This window comes from Rousettus aegyptiacus, unplaced genomic scaffold, assembly GCF_014176215.1.
Source record: "Rousettus aegyptiacus isolate mRouAeg1 unplaced genomic scaffold, mRouAeg1.p scaffold_m13_p_7, whole genome shotgun sequence".
Lineage (NCBI taxonomy): Eukaryota > Metazoa > Chordata > Mammalia > Chiroptera > Pteropodidae > Rousettus > Rousettus aegyptiacus.
In genome coordinates, this window is record NW_023416310.1 from 68,048,749 (window position 1) to 68,066,863 (window position 18,115).

Here is an 18,115-nt window from a genome sequence, read left to right on the forward strand (position 1 = left end):
TAGAGGTGGACGAGCTAAGGTTTTCTGAGTATTACTACCTGCCATCCAGTTTCTTACGGTATTCCCTTAAGTACCAACTTAAAATATTAATAGCAACAGCACCTTACTTAACCCACAGGGTAACTGGGGAACTTTTTCTGAAAAGCCAGAAAATATTATTTCCTTTAATCTTCCAAGGTATTAGGAAAGCAAGCATAACAATGTTTGGAAACAGAAAACTGAAAGGTAGACTACTGATGATAGGAAAACAAATGAGGAAATAGGGACAGGAAAAGGCTAAGTTATAAAATCAAAGGAAGGATTACATTAAAACTAGGTACATGACACATTCCTGATTTTTAGTCCATTGCTATTTATCCTAATTCAATAAAGTTTAGGGAAAACAGGAACCCAAGAATATATACATAATTTATTTTAAAAAATTCCCACAAAGAATGTTAATTTTTGTGTGCCTACATATATGCATGCAAACGCACAGGAAAAGGTCTGTTATGACACACACTGAGATCACATGAGTAGTATTCATGAGGAAGAGTTAAGCACTGGAGCTGTGCTAATACAGCAGTTACCAGCTACATGTAGTTATTTCAGTTTCAATTAATTGAAATAAAATTAAATGGTCAATTCCTCAGCCACTCTAGCCACACATTCAAGTTGCTCAATAGCCATGGGTGCTGGACAAAGCATAACTTTTTATTTAATCGTCAGGGCAAGTTCTACTGGACGGTGCTGGATTGGAAGGTAGGAAGTTCAAGGGGACTTTTGCTTCACAGTTGTTTGAATTCTTAACACTTTTCCCAAGGAGAACGCATTTGTGTGTTTGTGCTGTATAATGATCAAATGCAATTTCTTGCTTTATAGTATTTTCTTACATTTAAGGACAAGACTAATGACAATACAATGTATTACAGGACTATCAGGTTAATAGTGCCTTCCATTATTACATACTTCCAATTATTAAATATGTCCTGGAGATGTGAGGGACAGCATGATGAATGTAGTTAATGATGCTATTTTGCATACTGGAAAGTTGCTAAGAGAGGATATCTTAAAAGTTCGCATCACAAGAAAAAAATTTTAACTGTGTGCAATGACAGATATTAACCAGACTCACTGTGATGATCATTTTGCCATAGGGTATATCGATTTATTATGTTTGTATACCTGAAACTCATATAATGTTGTACGTCAATTACACTTCAATAAAACAAAAAAACCAAAAAAAACACCGATTAGAAAGTTAGATAGTTTCCCTCAAAAAGAGTGCTTTCCAGATAGCCTGCACTGATTGTAACAAGGCAGCTTTGATTTTCTATTTGCTTTCCTGACTGCTGGTGAAAAGTCCATCGTGCTAAATCTTCCTGAATTAAAAATATTGTAATTGGAAAAAGACTAGGTAAACAAAAGAAAAAAGTCGGTATTGAATTCAAAGACACAGCTGTTAGCTGATAACCTGGTGGCTGGAAGGCCGAGGAGAAAACGCACAGACTGTCAGGCCATGTAAACAATGGTAGGCTGGCCCCGACTTGCTGAGTCTGTGACCCACACCCTCATCCTTCCACCAAGAAGCAGCTGGGTCTGTGGTCTGGCCACCACACTGAGGGCACCCGGGGTGGCTCTGTCATAATGTCACCCTCTAGCTGGAGCAGTGTGCCAACTCAGGTGGCAGAGTCTGACAGAATGAAGAAAGAGTTTTTTTATATCTTTAACTAAAAACAGTCAAACAAAGAAAGTAGCAAGAATTTATGAGGTTTCTGTATAGATCTGTAATAAAAGTTAGTCAGAAGAGGGACAGTACACCTGATTCAGTAGCAAAAGGACACAGGTGACAGAGTAATGATGAAGAGGAAACACTTTCCCTTGTAAAAGCAGGACACAAGAGCATGTCCCTCCTCTGTGATGAAGGTCTCTAACTAGAAAACAATGACAACTTGGGCAGGGTATTTTTATTAGTAGCTATCCTCACCCAATGCCAGCCAGGTGTTGGGGAGAAACCTCTTTTGTGCTACTTTAGTGTATAATACCTAAGTCAGGCTCTGAAAATCTCTCGTTCTTCCTCATTTTCCCTTTCATTGTTTATGAACATTTCTACCAGGGGTTCTAGGATGACAAAACTCATTTTGGCTGCAAAAGGACAGGCAGGATTTCTCTGTGCCTGTCCTTTCCAAGCTACTGCAAAGTCTTGCAGTGTTGGTCCTAAAGAACTCTGGGGGCCCTGGGTGTGGGCAATACAGACCATTCTGGAAAGCATCCCTTACCTCCTTCCAACACAGACAACACAACTAGAAGCTATAGAGGCAGCAAATGTCATATAGTTGGAAGTCACTGGAGACGTGGGTAGGGATTATGGGAACTATCTGAAGAAATGGCACCAGCCTCACTTACTTTGCAAGAGACAAGGAACTAGAGAGGAAGGATTTCAAATTTGAGAATGATTACTACTAAAATATTGGGTAAGATAAGGAGTTGAATATTTTAGATAAAAAAATAAGTTTGCTTTTAGTTATAATTCTCTATTATCTTACCATTGGATTTCAATTTCCAGGCTGCCATCACTAAAAATTTATTACTATCAGAAATAAGTACAAATTGTTTTTTAAACAATTCATATTGAAAAAAAATTTTATATTGGACCAGAGAGAGCTTACATTTAAGAAAAGTATAGCTGAAAACTTTTCTTAAATCAAATGCAGAGCTGCCTAAGCTAACTCCAGAAAAGCTATCATAATCGTTTTAAAAATGGTTCCAAAAATTCAATATCTGGACTGCTGTAGTCCTAAATTCAGACCACAGCAAGATGTATTAATATGCCACTTCAATACATCTTTACAACCCTATTATTTTAAATAGTCTTAAAAACTATAATAGGTTGAGATTTCATGCTAAGTATTAAATTCCACCAAAATGAAGCCCAATCAAAAATAGCATCACAAACTTACCTGCAAAGGCTCACTGTGAGGATTGTGTATGTTTATTATAGGTGAGAAACTGCTATTCACAGGGACTCTGGCCCCAAGGAATGGCCTCAATCGATAAGGATTTGGAATACCAACACCAAATACCTGTTTAAAGGAGGAAAAATACACAATTTGAGCTGGTTTTATAACTAACATTTTTACAGTTAAAATTGATTGATCTAGGGAAAACTGGTGAGTATAATTTATATGAAACAAATCTCAAATCCCTTTAAAAAGAGCACACATGTAGTTTCCATATCTGATTTGGTTACATACTTCATTTACTAAACAGAAGTGAACTTGGAACGATTTCTAAAACATGCTGGATGGTAACAGGACAGCAGTCCTTCTTGAAGTTGTGAGGCAGACAAGAGGAGAAAACAGTGAGTCTAAAGAGCTCCCTGCCCTGACTGGAGGAAGCTCAATCTGGGGCTCAGACAAGCCCCCAAGCATGAGGCCCAGTCCCCAGTCACCCTGTAGGAAACTGATTCTGGGGCTCAGATGAGCCCTCCAGCATGAGGCACAGCCCCCCACCCCCACCCCATGTCACTCCATGGGGGAAGGCTCTAAGTTGACTCAGCGGGTGACAAATGTTAAGGCCTATGATGTGCTGGGCTCAAATAGACACAGGGGTGAACAATTCAATAATGAGTACAGCAGATAAAGTCCCACTCTCATGAAACTTACATCCTACTATGAGGGATAGATTAGATAACAAAAGAAAAGTTTAAAAAATGACATACAGTAACTACTTGAGGGAAGATGGGAATATTCTTTTAGGGTGGTCAGGGTCATCTTCTCTGGGGAGGTGACGTGAGTTGTTGTCACTTGAAAGATGAAAAAAGCCAGCACTGGGAGTGGACTCAGGCAAAAGGCACAAGGCGAGAAGGGGCTTGGCTTGTCTGAAGAGGCGCAGGGTCAAATGGGACGAGGTTGGGAATTATTACGAGAGTCAGCCTTAAGTCCTCGTTGGCCTTGGTCAGAAGTTCACTTTTTGCTCAAAGAGCAATGAGAAAACACAAGCATTTACACGGGGAAGCTGCCAAGATCTGATTTATGCTCAGAGATCACTCTGACTAGAGTGAATGATGGACTATGGTAGGGGCTGGGGAGGTGAGGAAGGCCTGTTAAAGGCCACTGTGCAATCCAGTGAGGGGATGATGGCTCAGAAGACAGCAGTGGCAGTGAAGAGGACAGAGGTAGGCGTACTCGAGATGTATTTAGGAGGAAGGGTTGTAGAAGTAAAGAAAGAGAACTGGGCCGCAGAGGCTCACCTTGAGGACAGGACAAACTGATCACGACCTGCAGGTGGTCCGGACTGGCTGCGGTCACCTAGATCACTTGGGGATGCTTCAAACTCTTATGACAGTCTTTTCATTTACTCAACAAGAGTATGTTGAATGAGTGTCATCTATATGCTGACCAAGTTATTCATTGCTACAGATCTTCGAAAGTTTACTCTGGCTTACTCAATAACCATGAAAGACTTCTTCACAGTAAATAAGCACAAGATATGTTTAAGACTAAAATGGAATGTTTACTCTGACAACAATTTTTAAAATACAGGAAGTATTCTGGGGACTGGGGAAATGTTCAAAAAGCACAGAAACTACAAAGACATCTAAGCAGCTGAGTTCCATGGGCATCACAGTACAGTGGTTAAGAGGGTGGTCTTTGCAGCTACAAAGACATGAGCTGGAATCCCTGCTCAACAACCTACTAGCAGCATAATGTGGGCAAATTACCTAACCTGTCTAAGCTTCATCTTCCTCCTCTAAAAAAGTGACAACAGTATCTCTAACACATGTAAAGTTCGGAGTATAGTGCCATAAGCAATTATTCTTACTAATTTCAATAACCTTGATTTTAAAATCCTGAATCACAAAACAGTAACTTTACTAACCTAAACAATGACTTAAAAAATAAGTTTATCAAAAAATTGTAAACAATATATTTACTAAGAAAAGCAGGAATGTATGTTTTAATCTTAAAACTATGAATATGTTTCACAAGGTGCAAAAAGTAAAAAATTTAGTGTGAAAATGTTTTTTACTATTCTTTTGCCAACCAATCTTACATTAACACTTTAGTTGTAGCTTTCGGATTGTTTATTTGGTCTAATTTGAACAAGGATATTCACAGACACAATAGTAAGGTATAAAAATGCTCTACGTCTAAACTCTTATATTTTCTATTTTCCCTGAGTTTTTGAAGAGAGGTCTTAAAAGGTAGTCATATGACAGGTCGGAGATGATGACTGTATTTTACAAAATAAATAAAGGTTTTAATTCTGGTTCTTACCTGGTAGGTGAATATCCCATGATTAGATGTGTTAATAAATAATGTATTTTCTACATTTCCTACTACTCTTGCAAGAAAAACTACATCGAATGATGTATTTCCTCCTGGAAGAATTTTCTGAAAAAGAATAGCAATAAATAAAGTTAAATTACTGACCAAAAAAAATCAGATCATGCCGACAACAATTATACAGCTGAATTTCTCTTAGAACTTAGAATCATTTCCATAAACTAGCTTTTTCCCCTAAAAGGATTAAGCTTTAAATTAGCCAAACTATTTTGCAATGGAAAATAATGAAAAAAATGTCTTCAGGCTGGACATCTACAGTCATGTATCTTTGTCAATTACCAACCTAAAACCCCACACAACAGGTGGTTTCCTTGGATTCTGTTCATTCAGGAATCGCTGGGCTGAAACGAAGAGCCTAATTATAGGGTGTTCCATCAGCACACAGTCAAGTAGGACTGAGGTGAAGCTGAACTTTTTGTATATGTACATCATATGACTAAGCAGTGACTTGAATTATTCCAAAGAAGAAATGAGCCCAGACTGCAAGCCCTTGACTTCTGTTACCTATTCACACAAGGCACAAAATGTGCCAGCAACTTATGTTGGGACAGATGGCAGGGGTGACAGGATGTACAAGAACTCAGTCCTGTTATCTTGTGCAGACTGAGAATGTCACTGCAGTTAGCAAAATGAAATTTTATTACAACAAAACACGGCTGCTCAAGAAGTCTGAGAGATTGCAACTGCAGTTCTGTCCGCAAGGAAGCCTTAAAATGCATTTTAATATGTGAAGTCATCAATCTCTCTCATTCTGCCTTAATGGCTAGAACTCTAACATACTTCCCAAATTACATGGCACTATCCAAAGTCAAATCTCTTTCCATTACCATGAAACCTACATAATTTTATTAACCAGTGTCACCCCAATTAATTTAACAAAAACTCAACCAAAACACAAAAACAAAAAAATACAAGGCATTGAGACTTCCAGCTTCATCTTAGGATATAGAAAGTTGGAAAGAACTTTTCTCCTACATTATCAACAGCAACAAAAAATAACTTTTCTTGAACTTCCCACTAAGTCTGTGCACAACTAGCCCAGAATCTAAGGTAAGGCAAGTACTTCCAAGGGGCGATGTGAGCACTGGCTCCCCCACAGCAGAGAACAAGATGGTGAGGATTCCAGATGAGAGTGCAAAACAAATTCAGCTAAAACTTTTACACACAGCTAAGGCCAAGTGTGGGTTAAAATGAGAGTATAGAACCCTTGGAAGCTAACACTAGATGGAGGTTTGCATCTGAGCCAATAATCAGTAATAGAAAAATATCTGGTAAATCCTTTAATAGTTTGAAATGAAACACTACATTCTAAAGAACCCATTGGTCAAAGTAGTAGTCACAACGGAAATGGTAAAATGTTTTGAATCAACTGGAAAAAAAAAAGTAACATATCAAAATTTGTTGGCTACAACTAAAGCAACACTTGGAGGGAAATTTACAGTACTGAATGCTTATTTTGAAAAAAAAAGTCTCAAATCAATAATCTATGCTTCCACCTTATAAAAACTATAAAAAGGGCACATTAAACTCCAAATATACAAAAGGAAGAAAATAATAGAAAACAGCAGAAATGAAATAGAAAACAGAAAAAAAAATCTATAGAATCAGAAGCTAATGCTTCAAAAAGCTCCACAAATCTGATAAAATCCTAGACAGAATGACCAAAAATAAAAAGGAAGACGGCAAAAATATAAGAAGCTGAAATGTGGACATCATCATATTCTCTTTACTCATAAAAAGGATGACAAAGGAATGTTACAAATAATTCTCTGCCTATAAATTTAATAACTAGAAGAAATGGATACATTCTCTAAAAAACAATCTGCCAAACTCACTCAACATGAAATAGGTAACCATAACAGTTCTCATCCATTTAAGAAATTTATAGTTAAAAAAAACCTTCCCACAAAACCAACTTCCAGATATAAAAGTCATAGGGATGTGAAGTACAGTGTAGGGAATACAGTCAACAAAACTGAAATAAATAACTATCTATGGTGTCAAGTGGGTACTAGACTTTCCAAGGTGATCACTGTGCAAGCTATATAAATGTCTCATCACCCTATTGTATGCCTCAAACTAATATATTGCATGTCAACTGTAATTGAAAAAAAAGTAATTTAAAAACTCTTCCCACAAAGAGAAGTCCAAGCCCAGATGGTTTCAGTGGTAGAAAGGCAGAATTTTCTACCAACCATTAAAGAAATGATATCTATTTGCATAAACTTTCACGCTTACAGAAGAGAGAACATTCTCTACCTCATTTTATGAGTCCAGCACGACACTGATACCAACACCACACAAAAACTTGACAAGAAAAGAAAATTGCAGTCAACATCCCTCACAGACATAGATATATAATCACCTGAGTACTGGCAAACCGAATCCAGCCAATATATGAAAAAGCAATATATGAAAAAGGACAATACATCATGACCAAGTGGTTTTTATCTTGGCAATGCAATCTGAGTTCAACATTCAAAAATTAAATTGATTTAACTGATATTATTAACTTACTAAAGAAAAAAAACCCTATGGTCATTTTAATAGGTGCATAAAATAATTAGACAAAATGCTATATCCATTATGATTAAAAATCTCAGTAAACTAGATGAATAGAAGAGAACTTCCTCAACCTGATAAAGAGCATCTATAAAAGACCTAGAGCTACCATATTTTATGGTGAATGACTGAATGCTACCCCCCAAAATCTGGAACAAGGCAAGACTGTCATCTCTCATGACAGATATTCAACTTTATACAGAAAGTTCTAGCCAGTGCAATGACGCAAGAAAAATAAAAGGCATACACATTAGAAGGAAAGGAAAATCTGTTGTCATTCACAGACAATATGAATGTCTATAGAAAGAATCCCCAAAATACCTTCAAAAATGTTCTTAGAACTAATGAAAGACTTTATCAAAGTTGCAGGAATCAAGGTCTATGTATTACAATCAATTAAGTGTACTTCCCTAGCAATTAATGTTGGAATTGTAATTCTTAAAAAAGTATCATTTACAATAATGTGCACACACACAAAGAAATACTGAGGTATAAATCTAATGACATGCAAATTCTAAAAGCTGAAAACTATAACACTTTGCTTAAAGTAATCAAAGACGACTTTAAAAAATGGAGAGAAAATACTGTTTTTATAGATCAGAAGATTCAATATTGTTAAGATATTAATACTCCCAAGCTGGTTTACATATCCAATGCAATCGCAATAAAAATTTTGATCTAAGGACAAATAATTAAATGCATTGTGAAATAAGATCCTACAACAGAAAAAGAACATTGACAGAAAAACTGATGAAATTTGTATAAGTTTTTAGTTGGTAGTGCTGTCCCAATGTTAAGTTCCTGGTTTTGATAACTGCACTATGATTACATAAGATGTTAGCATTAGGAGAAATTGAGTGAAGGATGCACCGTCTGTACTTTTCTGCACATTTAATTCAAAAAACCAAAAAATCTGAGCAAGATTTTGAAAAAGATATCGACAAGTTGATTTTAAAATTTAGATAAGAAAAGGGGATAAGAAGAGCAATACAATTTTGAAAAAGAAAAACAAAATCAGAGGACTCATACTACCTGATTCTAGTAATGACTAAAAAGCTACAATAATAAAGACGGTGTGGTACTTGTGAATGGGTAGACATATCGGAAAACCATGGAGAGTCTAAGAAACAGACCCACACATACAAGGTCAACTGATTTTTGAAAAAATTGCAGAGGGATTTTAATGAACAAGAATAGTCTTTTTAACCAATGGTGCAGGAACAGCTATATATCCATTTGCCAAACAAAACAAAATAATTCTTGATGCATATCTTACACCATAAACAAGCATTAACTGAAAATGGATCACAGACCTAAATGTAAAATCTCAAACTATTAAACTTCTGGAAGAAAAACTGGAAAGAAATTTTTGTAACCCTGGTTTAGGCAAAGAGTTCTTAGCTACAACTCCAAAAACATAATCCATAAAATGGACTTGAAAAACTTCTGTTCTTTGAAAAATTCTATAAAGAGACTCTAAGGATATGACAGAGACTAGAAGAAGAGATCTGCAAATAATGCATGTGACAAAAGGATTTTGTCAAAGGAAAAGATGCTCAATGTCACTAGTCACTGGAAAATGTAAATTAAGATAAAGAAAACAAACACTGTGCACCTATTTGAGTGACTAGAACACAAACCACCCTAAACTTAACAGTACCCAGCACTAAAATGATGCTGTCCTTTCTGTCGGGAATGCAAAATGAGACGGCCACTGTGAAAACTGTTAAACACACACCTGGCATATGACCCAACAATTGCACTTCTAAATATTTATGCAAGGGAAATGAAAACTTATGTTCATACAAAGACTTCTACATAAATGTTTACGGTGACTTTATTATAACTCCAAAGTGGAGATAACCCAAAGTGGTGAATGGACAAACTGCAATATTGCCATTTGATGAGGTGTCACTCAGCAATAAAGCGGTACAAAGAACAGTTACATCTACCTCCGAGAATAATGTAAAAGGCATTATGCTAAAGGAAGAAGCCAATTCAAAAAGCTGTACACACACAGTTCTACTGACATAACCTGGAACAGGCCACCCTCAGAGGCTGGAGTTGATGGAGGAGGTGATGAGATGCCTGTGAGTTTCTCATAACTCAGAACTATACGGTCACGCACCACTTTAACAGGGATGCATTCTGAGAAGTGTGCCAGGAGGTGACTTCATTGCTATGTAGCCATCAGAATGACTTACACAAGCCTGGATGGTATGGCCTACAACTGTAGTTGTATGCTGTGCCTTCCAGGACTAGGGGAGCAGCAGCTTTGTTTACACCAGCATCACCACAAACAAGTAACTGTAGTATAAGCCCTAATAACTGGCTTTACTTTTTGTGATGCAAGTGCCCGCCTTACACTGTGATTGCAGAGGCACCCACTTCAGGGCTAGCATCTCTGACAAGGGGATCTCCAGATACACAACTAGATAAAGTGCGATGCCATCCCCAATGAAGCTCCTTTGTTTTAGCGATCCTGGTTCATTCAGATAACTGACCAAATGGACTCCTTATTTTTTCTCTTCCTGTGCTTTGAATTCCATCTCTTATGATGTTTTAAATTCATCAATAAAGAGTGAGCCTGCAAAACTGTGAGCCCTCACCTTCGACTCCAATAAAAGCAGAACCCCAAGCCCCTGACACGCTCTTTCTACCCATGACCCCACTGTATGCTCCAGGGCCTGTCAGTAATAAACTCATTTTTCTTCAGTTTCCTAATGGTTATAGCCAAAGGGCATCCTGCAATCATAGTAAGAACCCCAGGGGTCAGCACAGTCGTACCACTGGTGCAGAGAGGGAAGTCATCTGGGAGGCTTGCCTGCTTCCATGTGAGTGCTCCCAGGCGTTTCTAGCCAATAGCACTGCTATCGAAAGAAGGAGCAGACAGAGAACAGTCATGCGCTGTGACTCTTGGAGGGCCACAACATCACTAGATGACGAGAGCTGTTTAGCCCCATTATAATCTTATGGAACCACTCTGGTATCTGTGGTGCATCACTGAACAAAAGAAATGTCATTATGGAGTGCATGACTGTACACTACAATGGTTGAATTTTACTGAAGGTATACTGTAATAAAAAGGTATATATTTGTGGATTCACCCAAAATAGTATTTCAGCCTGTACCTTGCTCCCCTGCCCCACATTTTTAAATGAGACTCAGCTTGCATGTTCCCTGGAACAAGGACAAGTAATTGAATGTCTGGGTTTAATTCTTGGTAGACAAAAAACTCAAATTTAATTATTAAACAAAATGGACATCACTGAGTTTGTATGGAACACAGAAGACCCCAAAAAGCCAAAGCAATCATGAGAAGGAACAAAGCTGTAGTAATTAAAACAGCATGATGCTGGTATAGAAACAGACACATAGACCAATGGAATAGCATAGAGAGCTTAAAACTGAAGCCCTGCATATATGGTTAACTAACATTTGACAAAGGAGCCAAGAACACTCAATGGGAAGAGGATAATCTCCAACAAATGGTGCTGAGAAACCTGGATAATCGCACGTAGAAAAATAAAACTGGAACCCTATCTTACACTATCTTCACCAAAACTGAAATAGAATAAGACTTAAACATAAGACCTCATACTGTCATAAGAAGAATCTCTAGTGTTCACTGATAAATCCAAATATAAAAATTCCTATTTCTTATCTTCTTGGCAAATCAGAAAAACTGTGTGTGGGCTTACACCCCTACATGGCAACCACTGGTTGGAGCCAAATGAGGGCTGATATCTTCAGATAGGCCATGTGCTCTCCAGGTCCCCCCATGCCACTTGGCCTGTTTTTACTGCTTACATTGTTTACCTGGCCTCTGTAAGAATCTGTGTTTGTAACTCTTGGGCTAGTCTCTGTATTGTAATAGCTCCATGAAAAAAGCAAAAAGCCCTGACCTTTAACAAGGTGTAGCTGGATGTTTAGAAAAAACAAAATGTTGCTTGAATTAGCGAGGACAGTTAACAAGTTAAAAATAAAAATCTGTAGTGTGGCTGTGAACTATTTTTAAACTGTTTCCATTTTCACTTCACTATTTGCCCTTTAACCTAACATGTCTCTGTACACTGGCAATGCCTGAAAGCTGGGTGCTTCCATTCATACATGTGCATCTCTATAAACAATCTGTTTTATATATATATATATATATATATATATATATATATATATATATATATATATATGCTGGAAACTGTGGTTTAATACAATATAAATCACTAGGTTAGGCCAATAGAACACCTAGACCCTAACTGCATGACCAGGGGCAAACCCCTCTGGGCTTTAGCTCTTGATTTATATAGTGACATTACTGGACTGGATGAATACACAGGACTCTCCCAATACTGAGATTCTATTATTTAAGACTATTAGCTAATTTTAAAAAGTTGTTAAAACATCTCTTAGGTAACAATGTGAAAAATGGCTTGAGGGAACTCTCACTTTAAGAAATATTTTATGTAATTATAAAAATTGTGAAAACGTCTTTTATGTAACAATGAAGAATAACGGGAGAAATTTATTTAAAGGATTATTGTAGAAAAGAGATGTTTTCAGAACCAGATGGCTTCACAGGTGATTCCACCAAACATTTAAAGAAGAATTAATACCTGTCCTTCCCAAACTATTCCAAAAAATTGAAGAGGGAAAGCTTCAAAACTTATTCCATGAGGCCAGCTTAATCCTGATACTGAAACCAGACAAAGACACTAGAAAGAAAAGGTAAATTACAGGCCAAATGTCCCTGGATGAACACAGATGTAAAAATCCTCAACAAAATATTAGCAAACCAAATTCAGCAATACATTAAAAAGATCATACAACATGATCAAGTGGGATTTATTCTAGGAATGTAAGGTTGGTTCAATATCCACAAATCAATATAATATACCACATAAACAAAAAGGATAAAAATCATATGATTATATCAACAGATGCAGAAAAAAAACATGAAAAAACTCCACATCCATTTATGATAAAAACTCTCAACAAAATGAGTATAGAGGAAATGTACCTCAACATAATAAAAGGCCACATGTGACAGATCCACAGCTAACATCACATTCGATGGTAAAAAGCTAAAGCATTTTTTTCTTAAGATCAGGAACAAGAATGTCCACTTTCACCACTTTTATTAAACATATTATTGAAGTCCTAGCCACAGTAGTCAGACAAGGAATAAAAGGCATTCAAATTGGAAATGAAAAAGTAAAATTCTCATTATTTTAAGATGACATGATACTCTGTATAAAGATTCTACCAAAAAGCTATTAGAACAAATGAATTCAGTAAAGTTGCAGGATACAAAATATACAGAAATCCATTGTGTTTCTATACATTAGTAATAAATCACTGAAAGGAGAAATTAAGAAAACTGCAAGACATTGATGAAAGAAACCAAAGATACAAATAAACAGAAGGATATATCATGTTCATGGATTGGAAGAATATTTACTGTTAAAATGTCCGTACTACCCAAAGTGATCTACAGAATCAAGGCAATCCCTATGAAAATACCAATGGCATTTTTCATAGACCTAAAACAAATAATCTTAAAATTTATATAGAAACACAAAAGACTCCAAGGAGCCAAAGCAATCCTAAGAGGAACAAAGTTGGTATCATGCTCAGATATCAAACTACACTACAAGGCTAATGTAATCAAAATAGCATGGTAGTGGGACAAAAACAGACACAAAAATCAATGGAACAAAATAAAGAGTCCAGAAATAAACCTACGCTTATATAGTCATTTAACCTATGACAAAGGAGGCAAGAATATACAGTGGGGTAAAGACAGTGTCTTCGATAAATGGTGTTGGGAAAACTGAACAGATATATGAAAAAATGAAACTAGACAACTTTCTTACATCATATACAAAAATAAACTAAAAATGGATTAAAGACTTAAATGTAAGACCTGAAACCAAAGAACTATAATAAAACACAAGCAGCAAACTCTTTCACATCAGTCTTAACGATGTTTTTTTTGGATATGTCTCCTAGGGCAAAGACAACAAAAGCAAAAATAAGCAACTGGGACTACATCAAACTAAGAAGATTTTGCACAGCAAAGGAAACTTTCAACAAAACAAATAGGCAACCTACTTAATGGAAGAAGATATTTGCAAATGACATATCCAATAAGGGGTTAATATCCAAAATGTACAAAGAACTCATACAACTCAACATCAACCGCCCCCCCCCCTCGCCCTGCAAACAATCCAATTAACAAATAGGCAGAGGACCTGAATAGATATTTCTCCAAAGAGGACACACTCATGGCTAACAGACACATGAAACGACATTCAACTTCACTAACTATCAGAGAAATTCAAATCAAAACCATGGTATCACCTCACACTTGTCAAAATGGCTATTATCAATAAATCGACAAACAGAACAAATGGTGGTGAGGAAGCGGAGAAAAGGGAACCTTCGAGCACTGTTGGTGGGATTATAAATAGGTGCAGCCACTATGGAACACATTATAGAGGTTACTCAAAAAATTAAAAACAGAACAACTGTAGGACCCAGCATTCCCACTTCAGGGTAATTTTTGAAGAAATCAAAAGAATTAATTCAAAAAGATATATGCACCCCTATGTTCACTGCAGCATCATCTATAATAGTCAAGATATGGAAGCAATGTAGGTGTCCATCAATAGATAAATAAAGTAGATGTGTATATGTATGTATGTACAACACACATTCTTACATACAAAAACAATGATATTACTTGGCCATGAAAAAGAATGAAATCTTGCCACCTTTGACACTGATGGACCTAGAGGGTATTCTAAGTGAAATAAGTCAGACAGAGAAAGACAAATACCATATGATTTCACCCATATGTGGAATCTGAAAAATAAAACAACTAACAAAACAGAAACACACTCACAGATACAGAGAATAAATTGATGGTCATCAATGAAAGTGGGGTTGAGGGGATGAGATGAAAAAGGTGAAGAATTAAGAAATACAAACTGACAGTTATAATAACCCACAGGGATGTGAAGCATAGCACAGGGAACATAGTAATACTGTAACAACTATGTATGGTGTCAGGTGGGTGCTAGTTATTGTGATGAACATTTTGTAAAGTATATAAATGTCTAATCACTATTTTGTACACCTGAAACTAATATAATATTGTATGTCAACTATAATTAAAAACAAATTTAAGAAGGGATGTTTTCTATGAGTACCAGAAAAAAATTAAAATGTTTATTATCAAAATTATGCTAACTTACCAATTCCTTGTATATAAAATACTTTAAATTCAAAAAAGCCAATAATGTCACTTTTTTTTTTATTCTAGAAGCTGCTAGCTTATGACAACATATGGCGAAACAGGATTCTAAAAGGAGAAATGTACAAATCTAAATAACCGGTATAATTTTATGTGCTTAAAAAAAGCTTAGTTATTTAGTCATATTACTTCCTTAGTTATTTAGTCATATTGCTTCAAAGGAGTCAGTGAACGAACACCCAAGAAAGATGAAATTAGGTTCCATTTATTTACTCCACTCTGATATTTAGCCAATTATTTTGGAAATCTGTATATTATACAGCTTAATATATTCTCTCAAATTCAAAATTTATTAAGGTTGACGAGTGTGCATACTACCTACAAAATGATTATAAGTAAAATTTTAGAGGACAGCTGTGGTTAGGCAGAACCCTAAAATAGCCCCCCCAAACTTCCTGCCCTAATTTCTGAGATTGTCAATATGAGGTGATACTACCCCTGGGGTTGTCTACATTACACAATAAATAGGTTTTGCAGATGTAACTGAGGCTCTGCCAATAACCTGAATGAGCCTGGAAGTGGATTTTCCGAGTCTCCAGTCCAAAACTCAGCCCAGCTGACATCTTAATTACAACCTTGTGATACTCTGAGCAAAGAACCCAAAGGACCTATGACTTATAGAACTATGTGCTAATTAATGGGTGTCATTTTAAGCCGATGTGTTCGTGGGAATTTATTATACAGCAACAGAAAACTAACACTATGGCGGAAAATTACCTATTATCAGGAAAGAAAAGAAAATCAACTAAATATATTAATGTCACATTTTCAGTGCTTAAGGACCACAGCTGATTTGTTAAGCTGTTTCATGTTGAGAAAAATGTGTTTAAGAGTAGAAATGATAATTCTTAGGAAATAAGGCAACCTGAAATCAAGAACAAATCTGAGATATTCAAATGAGATTTCAATTACAGCAAAATAAAATTTTACATTAAAAAATCTAGACATTTAAATTTCAAACTCTAGAGAAATCTGCTATAAATCGGAGACTTACCCTATTTTGAAAAAATGATGCATGAAAATGTGATGTTGTAGCAGATATTGATACTAAAGTAATAGTTTCTTCAGAGCTAGGATTATGTAAGTAAACTTTTTCCATTTTTGGCATTCCAACCGGCCTGTATAAACAAAAAGAAAATTGTCACATAAATACTTCAAAGAGAGTTTCTAGTTGTTAAAAAAGTTGATGTTAACTTAGTTAACTTAAACACAAACTCTTAGAAATGACATATCCAAATATGTAAAACTACTTATCAAATTGGTTTAAAGTTATGCATAAAAATGCATTTAGCCATTCAACAAATATTTACTGAGTGCCAATTGCATGGCACACAGCCAGCCAGGTGCTGGGTGTGTTAGAAGCAAGTTTCCATCCAGGTGAAGCTTAAATCTAGTGAGGAAGCTGGCAGGGGACAAAATAGTCAGGTCCTTTTCTTTCTTTCTGTGACATCGCTCCGCCTTCCTGTTAATTCTGAATCGTGTCCTCTTCTCCCCAAATTCCACTGGTATATGCTCTTAAATTTAGGAGGAAAAACTGGCAAAATTCTGTGAGCCGATCTGCCCTGAGTTGGGGGCTATCATTAACCTTGTTTTACAGATGAGGACACTGAGGCACTTTCGGCTTGCCCAAAGTGGAGCCTAAATTTGAATCTAGGTCATCTGGCTCCAGTCCACATCTAACCCACTATATTAATCACCTCCTCTCAAAGGGTCACTATGACATAGACTCGCTGGTCTGGGTGTGGAACTGCCCCAACCCCCAGAGTCATCCCCTTCTTCACCCTGCCTCAGCACACATTACAAGACAGGGGCTCCTAAGTTCACTTCAAGTAACAGAATCTGCACGGAAGACAATGAGTTAGAAAACACATGCTATGCTGGGACAGACTACATCGCTGTGCTATTTGCTCGTGGGGCCTGTGAGAGGACGATGCTTCACCCTCTGCAGCATTAGGTTTGGTTGCGTGATTTGCTTGGCTAAAGAAATGTAAGCCAAAGTTGCCTCTATCATTAAGTTTTAAGAGCCCTCTCATACTCTTTTTCCCTCTGCCAAGAAAAATGGCATTTCCCAGACAGGAGCACCTTTTCAGTCTAAATCCCACTGAGATTTGGGGGTTGGTGTGGTCATGGCATAACTTTGTAAAGGCCGAATAATGCAGACCTGAAGTCAGAAAAGTTGAACCAAGAATGAAAAATAAGTATAATGTAACATGTTAAAGAGATATGGTGAGACATTAGGAAAATGAAGTAAAAAAAACAAGAGAAAACATTAGTATAAAAATATAATATATAAAAATAATAGATAGGATAGGCAGATAAAAATCTATTAATGAGTTGGAAGATCTGATGGACAATTTAGTTCAGAATTCAGCAAAAGTATATTTAGAATGTTTTTAAAGATACAGCTATAAACCAAAAGAAAAGGAGATGCATGGCATTGCTGGAAGTGTTACTATTTGGAAAATGGGACATAGAAACATTTGAAGAATATGGGCAAAAATAAAAGCAAAACCCAAAATTTAAAAAGACAAAATAATTCTTATCGAAAGGGTTTGTGACATAAGCTACAACATCAAAATTTAATTCACCAGCACTTTACTCATTTTCTTCTTAAGCTTCATCGACTGTTGAGTCTTGGATTATTTTAAATATTTCGTCTTTTCTGGAATGAAATAACAATAACTTTTCTCCATATTACCCAAAAAAGTCAGGTAAATATGTGTGAGGTCCCCAAATTATGTAAATACAGACTCTCCACTGTCTTTTCTAACATACTTTTCAGGCTTTCCTAACAGTTTGTGCTGCTGTTCATTTCATGCACCACTTTGAGGATTTTTTTATAATGCTGATGTGAAGTTTTGTTGTTGTTAAGGTTAAATGCTTTCTGGTTCCTTTAAGTCCTATGCCAAAC

At 36.4% G+C, this 18,115-nt stretch overlaps 1 protein-coding gene across 4 annotated transcripts in view; it reads right to left on the reverse strand.

The window, feature by feature from the left end:
• The window catches only part of TMEM131 (transmembrane protein 131), a 139,953-nt gene that overhangs the window by 64,706 nt on the left and 57,132 nt on the right, over positions 1-18,115 (reverse strand). For all 4 annotated transcript variants that reach the window (XM_036225043.1, XM_036225044.1, XM_036225042.1 and 1 more), the window contains 3 exons: positions 16,199-16,322; positions 5,259-5,375; positions 2,940-3,062 (listed from right to left, as the gene is read on the reverse strand). In XM_036225043.1, the coding sequence (XP_036080936.1) occupies positions 2,940-3,062; positions 5,259-5,375; positions 16,199-16,322 (364 nt within the window). The remainder of the gene's footprint in view (positions 1-2,939; positions 3,063-5,258; positions 5,376-16,198; positions 16,323-18,115) is intronic.